The 20922-nt window shown below is 37.4% G+C and overlaps 1 protein-coding gene and 1 long non-coding RNA gene across 2 annotated transcripts in view; both read right to left on the reverse strand.

Moving 5' to 3' along the window:
• LOC139115784 (doublecortin domain-containing protein 2-like) overlaps positions 1 to 15006 on the reverse strand; it is a 52023-nt gene extending 37017 nt beyond the window's left edge. The window contains exons 1-2 of the mRNA XM_070678141.1: positions 14463 to 15006; positions 13966 to 14020 (exon numbers count right to left, since the gene is read on the reverse strand). Of these exons, the coding sequence (XP_070534242.1) occupies positions 13966 to 14020; positions 14463 to 14737 (330 nt within the window). The 5' untranslated portion in view covers positions 14738 to 15006. The remainder of the gene's footprint in view (positions 1 to 13965; positions 14021 to 14462) is intronic.
• Positions 903 to 2579, reverse strand: LOC139115783 (uncharacterized). Its single transcript, XR_011548189.1, has 2 exons — positions 2238 to 2579; positions 903 to 1112 (listed from the first exon to the last, which is right to left on the reverse strand). It is a non-coding gene; the product is annotated as an uncharacterized lncRNA (long non-coding RNA).
• Positions 15007 to 20922: the final 5916 nt, after the last annotated feature.

Consider the following 20922-nt stretch of genomic DNA (forward strand, 5'->3'; position numbering starts at 1 on the left):
TCCAGTATTTCTGATTTCTAAATTTTGAAAACTACCATATATATACCTACTGCATATTCAGTATCGTAATTTGTCACTGTGAACAATTCTTTAATAAATTCAAAAACCACTAAAATAAGCAAACTAACAATTCTTTTTAAGTAAATACTCTAATGGGAAGCTGTGTGTTAGCAACCAGGGACATCAAATCTATGAGGTCACGACCTTGGTGACCTTTGACCTAAAATGCAGCAGATGAAGTCATAACAACTTTGAATGATGACTTCAATCAGTCTATCTGTTCACCTTTATATCTAAATAGTTTCATCGTCTCTGTCAGTTGGCAAAAACGAAAGAACACGTTAAAAGACACAGAATGATCTATCACAGTTTCTATCAGACGGCTTCGCTCTGAAGTTACTCCCCTTATGAAAATTTTAGCCTTCCCGACAAGATTTTCGGGAGCTCTCCAGAAAAGGTCCCGCAGTGGTCCAGGAGCTCTCCAGGACCATCTTTCCGGGAGAGCGTGGCATTGCTATTCAAATTAGGTTTGCTGGATCCCTCCTGGAAAGATTAATGTCTCTCTGCAGGACAGGTTAGCTGTCGCTCTGCTGGACAGTTATAGCTGCCGCTCTGCCGGGCTGGTTAGGTGTCGCTCTACCGGGCAGGTTAGCTGCCGCTCTGCTGGGCAGATTAGCTGCTGCTCTGCCAGGCAGGCTAGCTGCTGCTCTGCCAGGCAGGCTAGCTGCTGCTCTGCCATACAAAAATCAACCTACCTTCTGCAATCTGACTAACATTTACTCCAACAACCTGAAACTTATCACTGCTGCTGAAAATCAGCCATTACCAAGCCATCATCTCACAACCTACACCACTCTGCTGCCCCCCCCCCCCCCCCCAAAAAAGAATGCAAGGGCTAAAAATTTGGTAGGAATAAAATTTAATCCACCATATTTTTAAAGCCAATCAACATGACCGATATAAATACTTAATGTTCAAAAAATGTTCAAGTGTCCGTAAAGTCCTTAACTTCATATTGTCACAACGACGGATTATTCTGAAAGACTTGTACTTGTCTGTTACAGCTTTGGTTATTGCTTGACTTGTCATCTTGAAGTTGTCCTATGTGTAAGCTGGAAAAATATAAAAAAGTTCAAGTCAGATATAAAGTTTATCAAACTTATGACAAAATTATGTATGCAAGTTAGAATCCTCGTTGGGGTTGAAAATTTTGACTCGTTCAACAGCCATCAAACATTGAAGACTGTGAAATTTGCATGTATTCATAAAATAAAGAAAATGTTCCCTCAACTTGTGAATGACAAAATGTGATTTATAGCAGTAGTCTAGTATCAATCTGTTCAACTTGCAATTTGCTTCAAACTAGGAAAGTAGTAGAATCATTGGCATAAAACAAAATTTAATTTGCAGATGATTTATCCCCTGCACTTATTCCGTTAAGATTGTAGACTTCACCATGTAAACCTCGCTTGGTTTGAGTACACTTCATTGCATACCTACATGAACTTTCTAAAGCCAAATTGAAACATAGTTAGAAAAAAGGTAGGTCTTTGTACTGAGCTTATATCTAAGTTGCTTATCAAAAGGTTGCAGCATTAAATGCAATAGAATATTGTATACATATTTTGTGATGTAAGAGATCATGTAGAAGTTCAATGAAATATTGTAATGAAATATTGTAAATTAATTACTGATTCCCCTTACAATATGCCAGCAAAATATCTACAGGTAACAAATAAACAAATGTCAAAATACGTGAATAAAAATTTTAAAATAAACTTCAATTTTAAGGACACACGTTCAGAATAATCTTATAAGCAGACAGATGTATATTGATGTCATAGAGAAGTACGTTTTGGAATACATGTAGCAGGTACCAGACTCGGTCAAAAGTTTGAGAACTTAATTCGTATCCAACAATTCCTACATGTATTGTTCTTTCTTTGTTTTATATCATACATTGAGGGAAACTTGTATACATGAGCAAAAGTTTTAACTTTGCCAATGCAAGAGAGAAGTATATTATTGTAGATAATAGTATCGGCATGTACTCCATTTTTTGTGTACACTGTACCACGGTCCCTCTATCGTTGTACACTCTACGTTCAACCTCACGAGTTATACCAATTTATTAGAATTCATACAATTGAACAGTATTACTCGAGAATTGCGCCGAACAAAAACAGTAAAAACTACGTCTTCACGTCGCAGAGAAGGCAAATCGAAAATGTACTTACCGAAGTTTAAACGATCGCCTTGATCCACGGGGATGTTATGGTGATCATTGTTCAAATCGACGAGCCGATCTATCTCCACAAGCTGATCATGACGACGATGACTTTTTTACGCGTCGTAAACATTGCCTATAGGTTTTACATACATAGTTAGCGTGTATGAAGTCGTCACGACGATGTCAAACAGCAAATTTACGCGAAATTTTGTCAAACTTATAGGGAAAAATCAGCGACAATTTACTCAGTAATTCAAAGGTCGTAACTGTCCAAAAATTGCCGCTGAGATTTGACCTTTGATTGTTTTACCAATCTGACCAATCATAACGAAGTCTTCACATGATCTATGATGTCATCATGCGTGATACTATTACTTCCGGTACAAAGTCCTCGCGATCGCTGCGCTGCAGTGTAACTAGCATGAAGTACAGCGGACTTCAAAAGCGTTTAAAAAGTACACTGACGGAAAGTTCATTGAAAAAACCTAGAGCGTTCGATCGACTATCCAAGCAACAGTACATTGAGAGCTCCTGTGGCCATGACTAAGGCGCGACACGATGTCAGAATATAGCAGGAATATAGTGGCGAAACCCTACGTATAGCATCCCCATATGCCGCCGTGCTACAAGTTACAACTGTGTATCGTACAAAGGTACTACTACCGTAAATCTATAGTGTGCCTTTTCGGTTTTACGAGACCCAAGTTTCAATGAAAATTGTAATCTTTGCGACAGAGTGAGATACGAACACCAACGCATCAGTTCAACTGTGTAAACTTGTGTTCGCGTGTGTTTCTCTGGAGAGTTGAGGTTACACGTATTACGTGCACGGACACGCATCCATGGGTTGAGAACACAATAACAATGTCAATAATGAAAATGGATTTACAAGATTTATTCCCTTGTCTTAAAAACTTCAAAAGTCGGCGATTTAGTAACTGTGCACTGATCAAAGTAAAAATGATGTTTTTGGAAATAATTGTCGATGAGATAATTTGTAAGGTCAAATATTGTCACAGACGTGATGTAAATCCTATATTTAAAAGCAAGCAATGAAATGTTATTGTTATCAATTATTATTTCCTTCGTGGACTACAGCCGATTTTCTAGAGATTTTCGTTGCTTCCATGAATTTAATTTTGAATTTTCTTACGGATTAATTTATCATTGGCTCAAAAAGTAACCTGATGGGCAAAGAAAACATTTTCATAGGAATCTTTTGTGGCTGCCTATAGTGTACTCATGAAACAGCATTGTTAATCATCAGAATACCCTTTTTAGCAGTTTGTAGCTCGATCGCCTCAATCACATCATTATAAGCAGCTTTTACTGTCTATTAATTATCACACTGTGAATGAACTATTAGCACTGCAAACCCACGCTCACGTTCATACATCGCTTGGACTTATGTATACCATCTGCATACTTTATTTATTTTTATTTTATTTTTTTTATATTTGTGATAGACAATACCGCAGCAAATATTAAGCTTACTGATCACCTCTGTGCAACTATGAACACATGTAAGTCGATCTGTCCTCTGCTACCTCCATGGTCTGATAGTCAAAATACATTAAGTGCAGAGATGCTGCTCCACTCCTATCATTTTCTGTCGCTCTACGGGACAGATTTGTTGTTAGATATATCTGATCAGCCACAATTATTAGGCCACTAATGTTCCTGCAGAGATGCTGCACCATTCAAGTAATTTGCTGCCGCTCTGCCGGACAGATTTGTAACAAAGTGATCTGCCCAGCTAGCGGGGCAAATTCTGCGGGCCAGAAATCTGCCCTGGAACTCTGCAGCTTTAGTCCCAGAACAGTCCTGTCGCTCTCCCGCAGCTTTCCTGTCGCTCTCCTGCCAGGACCTCATTTTTGTAAGGGTCATGCTCAGAAACAGGGAATGTGCAGGACATTCCAAAAATCATATTTTTGAACCAATTTTGCAGATTCATGAGTAAAACTATTTGGGGAAAGGAAAGACTGTGGTTGGAAAGTCATCAATAGCTATGATTAAGTGAGGTACTTCATTTGGAAGTCGTTGACGGATGCATCACTTCCAACAATGCGGACGTACACGCCACAAAAGCTGAATAACCCTGTAAAACGTCATTACCCTATTGTAGTCTGCGCCACAATGGAGTCTTCAACAATAATCTGAATGCTTCCCTTGGACACATTCAAAAATTCCTTCAGAAGAGTTTAAAACTTGAAATCTTAGAATCTACCTGGTGTCGTCATTCACTTTCACAAAGAAAGCTCATAAACAGAGAAACCAGCTTTGTTTTCCCCCCTTTGCTCTAATGGGTCCAAGAGGACCGATCAAACGGATAAATATCAACAAATGTATACCCGGACAATGGAAGGCAAATACGGCAGTCAAATGTTGTCAAGAGCTTGTTTGATAAAACCTTTTGTTGCGGAATGATTGTTGATATGTGAGGTTCTGTTCAATAGTGAAAGTGAAGTTTCATTTATTGACTCAAGTTTACTCTGTCATCTTCTAAATGCTTCCGATTCAGAAAATCGGAGTGTTGTTTATCTTATACTGTTTCTCTTTCCTACTTTACTGAGTAAATTGTGATGATGGCGTGAGGTAAGTTTCAGAGCAACTTTGAAAGAGTGACGTTACCCTGTGCCAGTCTGGGATAGATTGTGTAACCCGAGTCATTATGTTGGTTGTTATGTATGTATGCCCCATTGGTGTATGGCTGGTTCAACTGGTGCCTGGTTACATGGAAAACGTTACATCACAAACATTACTATATCACAAATCTAACGGTAAGACTTTAAACATGATTTGAGATTTACAAGGATATTTAAGAAACAGGTGCTGGTATTGACTTGTCCCATGCCTGGCCACACCTTTGTGCACTCGCTGATCCATGCACCAACCCTGAAATCTACATTTATTGCCGAATTCCAACTCTGTGTGTCATTTCACAGACCATAGAAACACACTGACAATATCAGACAATGAAGACGATCGACAAAAGTGTGGAGAGTAGCACAGACCACAGTTAATGAGAAAGTATACATAGAGACTCTGGAAAAGTGTTATTGTACCATTATTGTCACCAAAAACATAACTGCTACTGAAAATATAGCCATACACAAAATACGATGTAGAAACATTGAGATTCCTAGTCACTCTTATCAAATTACCTTGTTCCTGTTCAAATATGTGGACGATCTGGACAAATGGGATTTTTCATTGCCATACAGCATTTACAACTATCCATTTCACCATCAAAATTTGGTAGGGGTCCTTTTATGCTTTTTCTATGGTGAAGTATGACCTCTGTACAGACTGAGAAATGAGTGAGTAAGCATTGAAACCCTTTATGCTGGTATGAATACTAAAGAATGTGTAATTTGAGAGAACATGCACAGAAACTAGGATATTAGCAACGAAACTGAACTAATACAAAAAGTTTAAGTTTACTAGTCCAGCACATGGAAACAGCAAATAAATCCATATTTAAATAAAAAAATTTGAACATTATTGTCATACTTTTCCTTTCAGATCAAGCAAGCACTGGATATAGTATGTGCTATCTGTGAGATTGTGAGTTTGGCCAGATGAAAATTAATCACCAACATTCTACGGTTGTGGTATACCAATATCACCTGCGCATTACCATGTAAACTGTAAAATGTAACTGAGATGAACGTGTTTACTATCTGTACCGTGTATGACCCATCCCTTCGATCCCCATGTGGTTATCGATCCCCCGGTTGTTATCAGGTGATATCAAAATGCTTCCGTTTAAATTAAAAAGACTAAATTGCTTAAACACCTTCCAAAGGTCTAGTTACTTTGATATTACCGACAGCTTCAGGAATGTTTGAAGCTCGGTGAAGCCATGGCCAGGAAAAACACTGCAGTTAACACAGAGAATGCTTCATTTTATGAAAAAAGCTTGGCTCTGCACACCGTCCATGCAGCCTGCAGAATGCACAGATATCACGACATATTCTTTTGAAAAAGAAAATATGCCAAGAACCCTTATTTCCAAGTGTGTTTTGAGCTCAATATGAGACCGGCCCCTGAAATTTTGACCAACTTTGAGTAGAAATGGTTCTTCGTTATGGTTGGGTGTGTCATTACTAGGTGAGAATGAACTGAACACAGAGCCATTATCATTTGACATTACGAGGTAAATTACACAAGAATCGCATGATCTAACCTGTTAACCCCCATTCCCCTGTGGACAAGTCCACACTCACTATTGATAACAATGGGAAGGACCAAACCATGGTGGTGATGAAAAGGTTCATCTATAGAAATGCCAAACCAGAATAATGATGTACATCATGATGATCGTGAAAAAAACAACTGTGAGTGAGATGACACAATATTGAAAGGTGATCAGACTGCGCATTTGTCTGTGTTGAACGTTTGATATCAATCTGGAATGTTATCATATTAGGGTGATATCATGATACAATGTCTCCACACTCAAGTGTGTGATATCAATATCAACATTTATGGATTGCATGACTAGACAAAGAGGTTTATGTTAACGATATCAAACTGGAGAGATGTAATGTTATTGGTGACATTAAAATGGAGTAATGTGTTCAGCACTAGAGTGATATCATTCACCTGTGATGTCAGACAAAATCTGTCAGATATATCAAACTAGAGTGATGTCATACCAGGGTAATATCAAAATGTTATGATACAAAACAGGGGTGATGTCATAGAGTGCGTCAGATATCAAACTGGAGAGATGTAACATCAGTGGTACTGGTAGGATTTAAATCAAGTATGTGTTCATCTCTTGAGTGGGTATCATACACCTGTGATCTCAGACAAATTGTGCCAGATATATCAAACTGAAGTGATGTCATACCTGGCTGGGTAATTAATATCAAAATGTTATGATACAAAACGAAGTGATGTCATAGATAGTGTCAGATATATAATACCCGATACTTGTCGCGCTTAAATGATGGGCCTACTAATGCAGGTGACAACATGTAAGTGTACCTTTGAATTAAATACTGCAATAATATCCCCCGAAAGAGGTTAATTGGTGAAGTTGAGAATTGCAGACTGCAAAAATTTAGAAAATCAGGCTTCTTTCTTGGCACAGATAGCAACCATTCAGTTTTTTGCGATTCACTTTTAACATGTGCACTCAGTGAAAGTTTCCTTTAAAAAAAGCAAAATGGTTCCTGCTCTTTGTAAATCTTGCACAAATTGAATCATGGTATATTTCACTTTGATGGATATTTGACCTTTGAACTTCGGCTCAGACGGTGACCCTGAAGTAGCAAATTCCGATATCACCCACTACTGTATGCGTATCAGTTAATACTGCCGGGAGGTGGAGGTGACTATTTACACTGTATGTCCACTATCAGGGATTGGTTTTTCAGGGACAAATTAAATCTTTCAGCTCATAAATTAATACCTGGGACAAATTAAATCTTTTTTTAGTTCATAAATAAGTGAACATTCATTTGTTTTGTGACAAGATCAAACAGTTTTTGTAGCACTGTGAGATGTTGGTTTAAGACGCGGCCACAGAGTGCAGTTCAGTTAGTTGCCGGTCTCACAAACAGCTTTCACATTTTGGAGACGGTGCTAAGTCTCCTTGAAGCCCTGGGGCTTCAATAGAAGGACGATGTTTAATTCACCACTGATACGACATTTACCACATTCGGTGTACTCTACCATTTCAAAACCTTTCATGTTGGGGGGTCAAAAAATATAATAACTTGCTGATTAAACTCACTGGAAAACTAATATCAGAAATTCATTTCAATTTTCTGTAAAGGAAATGAAATAAGATCCCCACTTTTTCTCACTTATTATTATTTCAATGAAAAATATGAAAGGTCCAAAGCAATGTTTCACGGAAATGTCGTTGAAGTGTGGTTTTCTTATATTCAGTTGGGATTTTGTTTGACGTATGATGTTACAATTTCAAGGTACAACTTTCAGAATGTGCAGCATGCGTGTGCTTGTGTCTAGAATTCTCATATTGTGATAAATATCAGACCCTATTCTAAATCTCATATATTTACCATTACACCTGGGGACATTCATTTCGTTTTATGATACAACATCGTCGACCAGCGGAAAAAGGATCATGTCACGTAGGGGTTCTAATTCATTGACCACTTTTGTAATATTTTGGGGGCTGAGTTCTGAAGCACAGCATTTTATAACCTCCTCCGTACCATTGAGCACTCTACGTTAAATTGGTATCATGAAAAATAAATACCCGGTAATTTGACAAGTTTTGCATTATTTGAGTCAAGGAGAAACAAAACGATAAATCATCCAATCTACGAGACTGAGTTAAAAATCTCTGACTGGGACTAAGTCAGTCTCTTTTCCCGTCAAAGGACAACATTAATTATTCATTTCTACAAATTAGCAACCTATAAAACACAGAAAGATATGGTTAAAAACACTAATTATCTGATTATCTGAGAAAAGTTTTCAGTCATTCTAATTCCCCAATGGGTTGGCAGCTAGAACTCCGAGACAAAACTACCGGACTTTTCATGAATAGAATAGCAGGCTAACAAAACAATTCACTTTAAAAAAAACAAAAAACACAAAACAATAGGAAAAAATTGGAATCCTTCCATAAAGCGATAAAATTCACTATGTTTATTGTCAGTTTGATGTTTTCCCAGACAGGTACAGCTCATCGCCTCTGCCTCCACAATCAAATTTTGTACAACATGCCTCCCCTCTCCTTCTATCCACATTTGTTTACTATAAGCCCATGTTACTAAGCAACAGGCCATGGACTACGGAAGCATACGCACTGTTACACATGCACTTTAGCCCCAACAGACATATATACAGCTAATGCACATTAAAATTGCAAACACGGTCCAGTCAAGTAACCAACCCGGGCAACTTCCATTATTTTCACTCTTAATTTTTTGCCAATTTTATTTTTTATGCGGGTTGTAACAGACATCATGAGAGAAGATTACACAACTGACAGCTTATTAAGCATGGTTAAGGGTGCCATTAATATTAAATGGGGGCCAAGTTGTCAATATCTTTTGTTGTTGCTTCTTTGTGTTTGCATTGTGTATCCAAGGTTGGTTCATCACAACAGCCTGACGGGTTTGATTCTCAGTAAACGTCTCATCAAATCTGACCCATCAAGTTTTCACTAATTATATTCTTTTTTCACTTTTAAAGTAAACTTAACAAACAGCCATGTAGGAAAGCTAAATGACTGCGGAATCAAACAGTTTGGCTCAAACATTTTGTCTTTGAGTCAAAACTCAACAAAAAAACATACCATGTTTGATATTCACACCCCAAAACATCATACCTTTTATAATGTCAGCTTTATAGTAAATTCTACCAAACCTCCATTGTAAATTGGGAAATACCTATTTTGAAATCAATTTGAACCAAAAGTATTATTTACCTTGCCATAACATGATAAAGTTTTTTACAGTTGGGGAGGCAGCCTGTACACTGCCAAAATGCTGGTATAATTTTTAAATTCTTTGCAGATTGTAGAAAACTGGTTTAGTACACCAATTGATTTCTCATCACTAGGTATATTTTTAGATATACCCGGCCACACCTGTGACGGTACATCACTACACCTGGTTGGTGAGTAATGAGGCAGGACACGGCCATTGTAGAAAGAGTTAATTTAAAACTAATGGAGTGAAAATCTCGGTAGAGTGTAACAAATGTTTACACATCAACACAACTCATGAGTTTGCTAGTTGAACATGGCAGCTATCAGCCGAACGGTTTTTATCAAAATTAATAATGCATTACTGCATTAGTTTGACATGACAAAATTACTGCTCAGGGTTAGTGTGTGCAGAGAAGGTAATTAATCCAAGTGAGAGATCTTTCCAATTTATACAACTTTACAGCGATTAAAATCTCTGGTGAGTGTTCTTGTATATTTTAATAATTTTTTTATCAATATAATATTAAAATACAACTGAAAATGGGTCAGTGTTGTTTTTTGTTTATGAAGCTTGCAAGCCATCGATAACATATGTTTATTTCAGCTACCAACAAATAGCGGTCTTCGTGTTTTCTAAGAATACAGATTTTCAAGTACCGTATGTCTCATTTCTGGATTGAGGTCAAGGGTGACTTAGCAACCAGTATACGAAATGAAACTTCTCACAAAAATAATTTAATGTGCTTTCCATGATCAAAATCATTTTCTAGTTGTGATTTTGGAAAATATAACCGATGACGAAAAAATTCTGAGAAATTAAGAAGGAACAATTTTAAGAACAGGAAATCTTTTGGCTTAAAACAACTGAGCATTAAGATATTGATATTGACAAAACTGCAAAATGTTTATTATTGAAAGTCAAGATCACTTCAAAACTTCAAAACGCAACTTGCATTAAGGAACACAGACTATTGTTCATTTGTTAATTGGATTTTCAAGTCCAAATTTGCTGTGCATCAGTTTGACGCAAAGAGGAAAGTTGGAATGTTAATATCAACTGCTGACCATCTTTGTATTGCATAGTAAACATTTACTGATAAACATTTCATGAATGAACTGGGGGGATTGAAGTTCCAAAAGCACTTTGCAGCCGTAAGCCCCGCTAGATTGAATTCTGCTCTGAACAATTAACTCTCGCAAGATTCATTTCTCAGTCGTCAACGTCACCACACCCTCACTTTAAACTGGTAGCAATTTGGCAGATAAACACTGGTACTCCTGTTATGGCAACCATGGATAGAGTGCACATACACGCTACATGAGCCAGTCATTTTCACCACGGTCAAGTTTTTGATGTACTTCAAGAAGTGCACAATTCAATGTATACAATTGATGGGATAACAAGTAAACTGGATTAAAGTGTGGCTTTCTGATCTTTTCATTATAGCTGTGAGAGAATTTGATTTAGAAAAGTTTTTAAGGCTGATTTAACATCATCACTGAGTGTATGTTATACTGATACTAATCACATTTCCTCAAATTACTAAAGTGTGAAATATCCTTGGCATTGACAGACTGACATCTGCAGGCCTTTACAAAATGCACATTAATTTTATCACTCTGTCAGGCAGATAATGAGATCATAACCAACTTGTTTGTAACAAATTCTATGAAGCCCATACCAGTGACATAAAAAATACTGTATTTACTTAAAACTGCCTCAAAAAAAGCTATTGTCTGTCCTGTTCAATGGCAAATAATTTCAAGAGGAAATTTGTAGCAAACACATTTTTTATTCTTATTTAACGACAAATCTTTTTATATTTTCTAATTCTTTCGAAGCTTCTGTGACAAATTTACTTTCACAGTAAAAAATTCTGAAATGCATATTTTAAATTTGAATTGTTTTTTTAAAAAACAAAATTTGCGTGAATAAGATTCAAACTGAGAACAATGTCCTGGCTATAAATCCCCGATAACCGTATCAGGTCGCTGTGATAGAGTAATTATGCTTGCTCTCTTTCTAATTATGGCCAATTACTTGTTTGAAATAACTTTATCTAATATACTAGCCTGAGTGTCACGGTGTACCCATGCTGTGAACACCTGTTCTGTACTGAAGAATCATGTTCTCTCGCATATTTAAATATTTGCATGAAATGTGTTATAGCTACTGTAAAAGCAAAGAGCGTTGCAGTGGTGAACATCTGACGATCTGTGAAAGGCTTCCGACATTTTGCTTTCAATTGAAGTGCTAATGGTTCACACGGCAGAGATTGATTCAATTAGAGAGGTAATAAGGCCACGCTGGTTATTGACTAAGTCAATTATTCATATTGGGATACTTCCATTATCACACCTCTGGATGTCGTTATCACCAGTGCATGTGACTAGTTCATGGATGTGTCAAAACTACCTGATAATTGAATTAATATTCTTACTTTGCATCCCCCATACTACACATAGGGGATAATGGCACTATTGAAATCACACCAGAGAACAATCAGATGTCTTGCAACAATAGACACGTCACTTTTTCCACTCTACTTCCCGTCTTATCTCTTGTTTCGCAGATTTCTCATTTTTATTCCGACAAATGAAACCACAGACAATATTGTTGGGTTGAATATTAGATGTATTTTCACTAGCGATAATGGGCATAAGGAAACAATGTATACAACGGCATGGTTTCCATGGAGATAACTTTTTGTTGCCATGCTGACATGTTATCACCATTTCCTGATTACTGTGAAAAGCTTTCAATAATGATACTATAGAACCACTAATTAGTAGCATTTTCACAAAAATTTCCACATCCATGAGAGAACAGTTTTCAGAAAAACTGACTCCTGTCAGTCTCATTTAGTGGGGGAAACATGAAAGGATAATTGGCACTATAGTGCTGCCGGAAAAAAAATATTAATATGGTCACTTTATTAATTACTGTTGTTTTAGTTCATAAATCTGCCTTGTATACTGTGAATTCTGACCTTATTTATGGTTCAAAATGTTGGTTATAGCTGTTTATATACAGTGTCAATATTGAACAGTGTTTGAAAAGCCGGATACCATCCTGCAGGTTCCCCAGGGATAAGTGACAGAAGAGCCTGGAATATTCAATTAAAAGGGCCAACGGGTGTTGTAAATTGAAAAGTTGAGCACTTAGAACTTCAACATGATTTGGGAGTAGGACTCGGTGCTGTATTTTACAAACTGAAACAAAAACTAATTTAAAACATATCTACAGTTACAGTCGATTAAATTCAGATGTCAGTACATCGATGAAAGTTGATGAGCCTCAGGGAAATTAGCTGAAACCCAGCTCCAGACCGTATTTCCGCACAAGGATGTTGCATCATACTTGAATAAAAGTCTCAAAAGTCTGTGTTTTAATAATTAATCTCTACTTCCCATGTGTGACAAAACCACCAAGGACCAGGAACTTACTTTCTTCTGACAGGAATTATTCTAGAAACAGGTGTTACCTTTTGATTACATAATCAAGACTTTGATTTTAAGAGATGTTATCAATTGCACTTATGAATTATTAAATAAATTTTTTTTTTCATATATATATATATATATATATATTATATAATATATATATTTTTTTTTTTTTTATATATATATATATATATATATATATATATATATTATATATATATATATATATATATATATATATATATATATATAATTTTTCCCCCTTCTTTTAGTTACAGATCACAGAGCCTTTATCAAATTATTGGGAATGTAATTAAACATTGTCTAGTTTTATGCTATTAGTATTACCCCTATGACATTGCCATTTTTCAATTACGTTGGCTTTACTTCATGAGTACAGTTCAACTGAAAATGTTTTTCATTACTGCGCATATGAGTCCAGGGAGTTATTATAAATTGAATGTTTGACTAATTTGTGAACAAAATTTGGTAACTGTCACTACATCGTCAAAATGCCGTTCTTTGGTCGAATGGGACTACACCATGTAACGCGTGTGTTCACTCAACACGGTTGTAAAATAACATCTGCAAAGGCTTTATCTAAATCTCGACATTATTAGTCAGGAAAGCACTGGGGCGCGTGCACGGGTCGTGTCTTTCTACGCCACGCGACTTTCCCTGTCGTTTGAATTCAACGACTATTTCAGTGGTTGAAGAAAAAGAAACCATTTGGACCGCTTCTGACGGTTAACAAATGAAGCCTGTTCACCCTTGATGAACATAAGACGTTGTTAGCTTAGTTTTCACGGCTTGAAATACATACAAACACAACCTGAAGGGCTTCGAGGATGAACGTTAAGTGCATACGTACCTCGTCCAAAAACCGTGGTTTGTTCTGAGGTCTTTTCGACGTGATTTCGGAATATCTAAAGGAATTTGAAAAGAAAATGAAGTCAGGATAAAATCGCATTAAGGTTAAGAAAACAAATTGGCAGAATAGTTGAAACGTGTCACTTTCTTACAATGTTTCATACAGGTTGTTTGAATGTTTTGTTTTGTGGGTGCCTAGTGCACAAAAGGAGGTAAGCCATTACGGAGAGTTTATGTCTTCACAGCGTTGAAGGGTCTCACTTGAAAATAGACACTCAAACAAATACAATACGTAAAAAGTCTACTAAAACGTCGTACAGCCGACGTCAAACGACCAAGGAATCGTTTTGGGAATCATGACAGCTAGTCGTATTCTTTAATTGCCTAAATACAACGTGGGTATGCTCACGCCACTCGACGCAATGCGATCGATCTTCACCCAGTGACTACCAATCGCGAGCACCAAGCATAAGCACCGGGCGACACGAAATTACTCACTCAATTTTCTTGAATCTTTCCATGCCAGCGGCAACGTAGGAGCTGCCGGTTTCTATTCTATCCAAATCATGGACTCGGTGGCCGTTGACCGGCGTATAAATGTTTCTGACAGCAGCATTTGCCCGGATCCCCGTCGTGACTTGATTCAGGAAGGAATCAAAGTTTCGGATCTGTTTCTGATTCACCACAAATTTCCGCCCCGCGTAAAAACCGTCCCCGTTCCTGTAAATGTGAACGCTCTTTGCCGTCACAGGATCCACGGCCCTGGTCGTCATCTTTGCGGAGTATCCCCGTGGACGTCAAAATCTTGGGTAACAGTTCGAACTACTTCAAAATCATAGCAGATGTTTTCCCACCGTACAGTATATGCAGACTTTGATCGCCAACTCCACAGCAAAATCGAGAGTAGCGCGGTGCATTGTGGTACTTGTGTATTGTTTACGACCCCTCGGTTTGTTAGAGTGACCGCGTTGCCAAGGAGATTACTATTAGCCGCGGGTTAATTTTGTACTTTATTGATCAATTGATCCATCCACCTGTTTTTTCTTCTCTGCGCATGCACAACACACAGTTCAAAGAGTCAGGTAATCAAGTGGCCCGTTTGCTTTATGGTCATTCCGTGACACATACCTCGGCGAGGAAGTATGTTGCTCGGGCGATGGCAGTCGAGTACGCGGACGGTCCGGACAGCAACACAAACCGTATACGCCGGAGCTGATCAGTTTGGCGACGTTGAGAATAACAACACTTTGTTTTATTTTGCTTTGGTTTATGACATCGTCATTACACCGTAAACGTTAAACAAACAGTATTTGACTAGTCATAAAAAATAACAATAAACTTAAAAGTTAAAGTTATCATAAAAATCGAACACCGTGAAATTTGGAAAATTCCCGAACCAGATCTCTGAGGCACGTCAAAGAAAAAGAAATTAAGAATCAATGCGTTAAATCTGCAAATCAATAGCCATGGTCGTGCAGGAAATACCAACGCTTTTGTCAAAAGTCAGTCAAAGAACCAGAAAGTGATGAATGCTATTGTTCGCGTATCTATTATCCATTTATTGTTAAGTTTTTCGATATATCTAACATTCATTTCTCGGCAGTCACAACAGACCGCTCACGGCGTGACCGTGATCAGCTGCAGCGTCGCACTGATTTCTACGTCTGTAGTTTGAGAGAAAGCTAACGGCGTATGCGAACCGTCATCGGCAAGAATTTCAGATCGCCAGCTATATTTCGTGTCGTGAGACAGGAATTGGCACTAACCACACTGACGAACTTTGTGGAGATGAAAATTCCAATGGTTTGAGAAATCACGGGACCTCCAAAACTTGAAGCTCGTACGTTCAAACACTTTTCTTCGTGACCGTGTCCGATACACAGATACTCTTGGACCAAAAATAAACAGCGGAACACAAATAAGGTATCCCTTTTCAAGGAATATTGGTGAAGAGAATGAATGCTAATTAAACATAAAAAACAGGACTTTGTTGCTTGTGAATAATCCTACATGTATATATAAAGCAAGCATTTCAAAAGAAAACTTTTTGACCGAAAGCAGTATAGACTATAATTTAGTAATAAGAAGTTCTCATTCCTAACTTTCCTATTATAGGCCTACTTATTCAAACAAGTTTGAGGGCTGGTAACTTTATGCGTTGCTCTAATAAGCTTACATCTTTTAATACTAGTATGTGTGACTTAATTTGTTCACAAGATATCAACGTCTATTTCTATTTGATCTTGCCGACTTTCTGGGCAAGTCGATTTTAAATGAAGTTCAACATGAAAACAATGTCGATTTTATGTGCCGCCTATGAGGGCGCGCTTCAACGCAACACCCAGCTGGCAGAGCTGGCATTGTGTTGTAGACTGCATTTGCTCATAGATCCTCGAGTTTTTCTCGACGGTCTATGATTTGCTGCATGTCGAACGCAACATATCATTCACCTCGTGGTATTTTGAACACCGTCACGGCTGTCCAGATGATTCTGTTCTTGTTTTTAATCCTATTTTGAATAAATTAATTGATTGTAAAACTGCATTTTTATGATGCTGCAGAAGGACACGAAATATGATGACCGTCTGTGAAAAACCAGTCTCTGAAGAAGCTTTCTGAGTTGGAATAAACGCGAACTTTAGAACTTAAAGGTATCGGATCCCCAGAAATATTGTATGTAAATTTTATCGCCGAAGCAAAAGTGACCCCACCCCATATAACATTTCCTGTATCAAACATAGCACTATGGGCAAAAAAAAAAACATTTTGTTCACTTTTGTTCACACAACTTCTCAAGCACTTTTCGCCACACACATACGTCGAGTAAGCGTACAAAGAGTCAACCGTTTTCCGCGCAATCTTGAAAATTTGGCCTAATTTCCTAGCTGCACAGCTAAATATTTATGAAAGAGTTTCAGATTCAATTTCCTTATATGTTCCTCTTTCCATTATGACATTTTGGCAATAATTTCATTGAGGAATTCTTAAAATACCTAAGTGACAATGCTCATATGCAAAAATAGGTGAAAACACAGCAAACCTCACAAACGATCGCAAAGTCGTCATTTCATAAAAATGAGAGAGAAAATTAAAAAATTAAAATGACAGACTTTTAGTTAACCTTCATGAGATGCGTTATCTCAAATATTGTAAGAAATAATGGCGAAATGAAGAAGTTAAACAAACGGGTTTTTTAGATGTATTTTTCATTTCACGATGTGCGGAATAAGCTCGATTTCTCATAGAAAACAATGGCGCGCCATGGCGTCTAATGTACCAAACAGATTACACACTTTTTATCGAATAAACTTCTTAATTCTGAACCAATGATTAAAATGGCTTGGTGATCCTTTGATTGATATACAAAAATCGTATCGTTTTTAGATTTTTGAATTTCTTCATAAACCTTGTTTTATTTGCATTTTATTTATTCCGATCACTGAAATATACTGTTGCCGTCAATAATTTGGCGATCTGATGGCGTTTACATCTGCAGAACAAGGCGTCTCTTAAGTTGTAAAGACCAAATACCTGTCAAGATGTTGTTTTTAAACCAGCTTTGGGTGAATATGAACAATGAAAATTGCAGTAAATTGGTAAAAATAACAGAACGGCGGTGAACGGGCGCAGTCTCTACTGGGAGGGAGTATAGGGCGACATTTTTAATTTTTGTGTTTCTCATCTCCCAACCGACCGTTACAGCTCCGTCGGACATGAAAATAAAAAAATCTTTGTTTATTTGCGCCGCCTCTGAGGCGATCATCCTAGCATGTACTTAAAAATTGTAGTCTGACACTAAAGACAAGAAATTGCAGTGACTGAACGGACAGAACATTGAACTGAAACAAATAGAGTTTTTTTTATTTTGGTACTCGTTTTTTTTTTTATTTCGCCCGCCCGCCCTGCCTGAGTATTCCTCTGGAGATGAGAAAAAAAAAATAACAGAGTCACCGAGTAGTGAACGTAATCGATCGGTATCCTTTTACCGGAAATTGATACAATGTTGTGTTGCACACTCGCTGATCGCGCAAAACTTTGCCAAGTACGCAAAACAAGCTGAAACAGAAAATCATCACCAATTAAAACTGAACAAACTGTCATCGATTCAATTTGAGTGCAAGAAAACAACGGATACGTTGATTTTTATGGTATATAAGTCATAATATACGGGTTGTTATGGAAATATTCATGATGTGACCTGAACACTCGCGAGCGGCACGCGAGCAGATTTCAATCGAATTTCAGTCTGTTTATTGAAATGAACGGGCCGAAAGTGCTGTCAGGCTGGGGGCCTGTACTTAAAGGGCCATTATTTGTAACTTTTGACCCACTTTTTTACCTCGGAAAATTCCATGTTGGAGGCTCATATTTGTTGCAAATGTTGTTTTACGAAGAAACAAACATGATTAGTGATGTTATAGCCACAAAAACTGCTAATTTTTGTTCAAACGTGTTGCCCTTCCGAGCTCGTTTGTTGACGTCTGGCATGCTCAGCGTGCTGGGGAGAACGCAGATATGGTGACGCCGCGATGACGCCACATGTACAAGTTCACGTTTATTGCAGGATCAAAACAACATTGCGTCGTGGATTGCCAGACATCTGGCTACGCAACGTGCTTGGACAATGGACTACGACGTAAGTGCCGGGCATAAGTAATGAATATCTATTTTGAAATTGCTGTAAATTGCTCGCGCAGGTGCAGAAGAATGCCTACGTTGCAATCCGCGTGTCAACAGAGTTTGTATTTCTGTCCGGACAAAATTGAAATTTTCGTTGTAAAATCACATGATGATGTTATTTAGTTGTAGGGCACGTAATGTTTCCGAATAATATGCGATTCTCTGTTATTTGACAGGCTATTCAACATGAGCCAGTGATCATTTCAATACTTTACTTTACTTTACTTTATTGCTCAACAACACACTCAACGAGTGCGGTAAGGCAAAAATTACAAAACTCAGCAAACACTGGATGACGCTGCTGCTGGGGGAGGAACTAACGTACAAGAAATAAATTTGGCAAGAGGTAGTTTGTTTTCGTGAGTAAAGATATACATGAACTTTTCTCTATCATTCAAATCAAGAAAGCCAGGATTATACAAACTAGTGGATGAAAATAGACTATTTCGATAAGCTCTGTATTTTGGACATTCTATTACAAAGTGAAATTCATCCTCAACTAAAGACTTACAATGCTTGCAGAATCTTTCATTTGCAGGAACTTTTGGAATTGACCTTCTACCCAGTTCTGTTTGGTGGTTGTGATCCGAAATTCTTAGTTTTGTCAGCCACCTCCTATAGGTAAAAGATCTTATATCTAGCAAGTAACTTTCAAATTCAAATTTTGTCTTAAATAGTCTGTAAGTTCGGAGCTTATTCCTCTGCATTCCACACTTCCTTGTATCATTATGAATGTTTCTCAACCATGTTTGTTCATAAGTTGCACATAAACTATCATATACATTATTTACTGTGCAGCTAATGGAACTTTAACATTTCAAAGCTCATTTTGCCCAGAGTGAAGAGCCAGTTGGGCAGATCAAATTGGTGACAGATATCTATGGCATGGTTGGCTATGCGAATACGTACATTCATTCATAATCATCACAAAGCCGTCGATATATATGATTTCCTACACGTTACAGAAACTATAGGCCTAACTTTTGTTGTTGTTTTTTCATTATCTTTGTTCCATGTATCAACAACAACTTATTGGTCCACAAATTTTAAAATTACTAATACCAGAATTCAGTCTATCATTGCAGCGCGTCAGCGTTGTAATTGTTGACAACTGAATTCAAGTCCGGACCTGAATATGATTATCAATACTAACAATGCAGGACACACATAGACAATCAATATTGAAAAACTGAGAAATACGTTGTGGGGGCAGACCTACAAACTGCTGAGACTCACGAAACATAACCTTAAAACCTGGAAAATAATTGTCAAAAGTTTATACTTGGCCGTTGAAGTAAAACTGTTGTCATTATCTTAGGTACAGTCATAATCAATTTCACTGTAATGCTGGTAAGACGATGAAAAAAGAAGAGGAGATGTTTTGAGCATCTTCTTCTGAGTCGGACGAGCAAGTTGCGGGATTGACGGCTAACCTCTCTTCGTGTCAATGCCTTAGTGCTATACATGCCTCATTTTTGCTTCATCCATGGTTAGAAGTATGGTATCAGCCACTTCCTATGGTTTGTATGTAGAAATACAAGAAAATATTGGCAATATTTTTATTTTCGCGAAACATAAAAAAACTTGGAATACACAGTTGGAAATCATATTCAGAAAAAGATGTCATAGTGCTAAATTTAGAGATAGAATGGCAAGATTATTACTTTCGGGACAAAAGAACTACGAACCTGCAAAAAATGCTGGCTCTGCTGTTTTTTCAGTGATTTTGATAACTGTGTCATTCAATCATTTCGTGGTCAGCAACACAATTTTTTCTTTAACATTAAAGTCCTTAGGAATGTTCTGGAACTCTTCGTTGCAGGAAATAGCTATTCTTCGTTTTCTTCATGTTTGAGATCTAAAATTTGTCATAAGGTAGTGTGAACTGCACAAAATAAAACAGTAGGCTCCGATCAATAGCGTATTTTTCTATACCATATATCTAGAATGACGTATTAAAAAAGTAAGATGGAAACAACTTTTTCTCGCCATATTTCTTGTCGACTCACTATACTTTACAACAAATGCAATTATAAGGAAAATTACGATATTTATTGTGCTTTTGCGCAGTCACAATCTGGTAATGGGAAGGTTAAATGTCTTTCCAGCTCAAATAATGTCAACTGGCTGTTAGAGGGGATGATGTCCTAGGAAGTGCATTGCTCGCTATAAAATGCTTGTTCTCTGTGTTTTAGTCTTTGCTTGTCTCTCTGCAGATTTTTTTGCAGATTTTTTTTGCGTTCGGAATGCTGCTCCGCAGAAAGGAAGCTCATCCCGA

This window comes from Ptychodera flava, chromosome 17 (genome assembly GCF_041260155.1).
Source record: "Ptychodera flava strain L36383 chromosome 17, AS_Pfla_20210202, whole genome shotgun sequence".
Lineage (NCBI taxonomy): Eukaryota > Metazoa > Hemichordata > Enteropneusta > Ptychoderidae > Ptychodera > Ptychodera flava.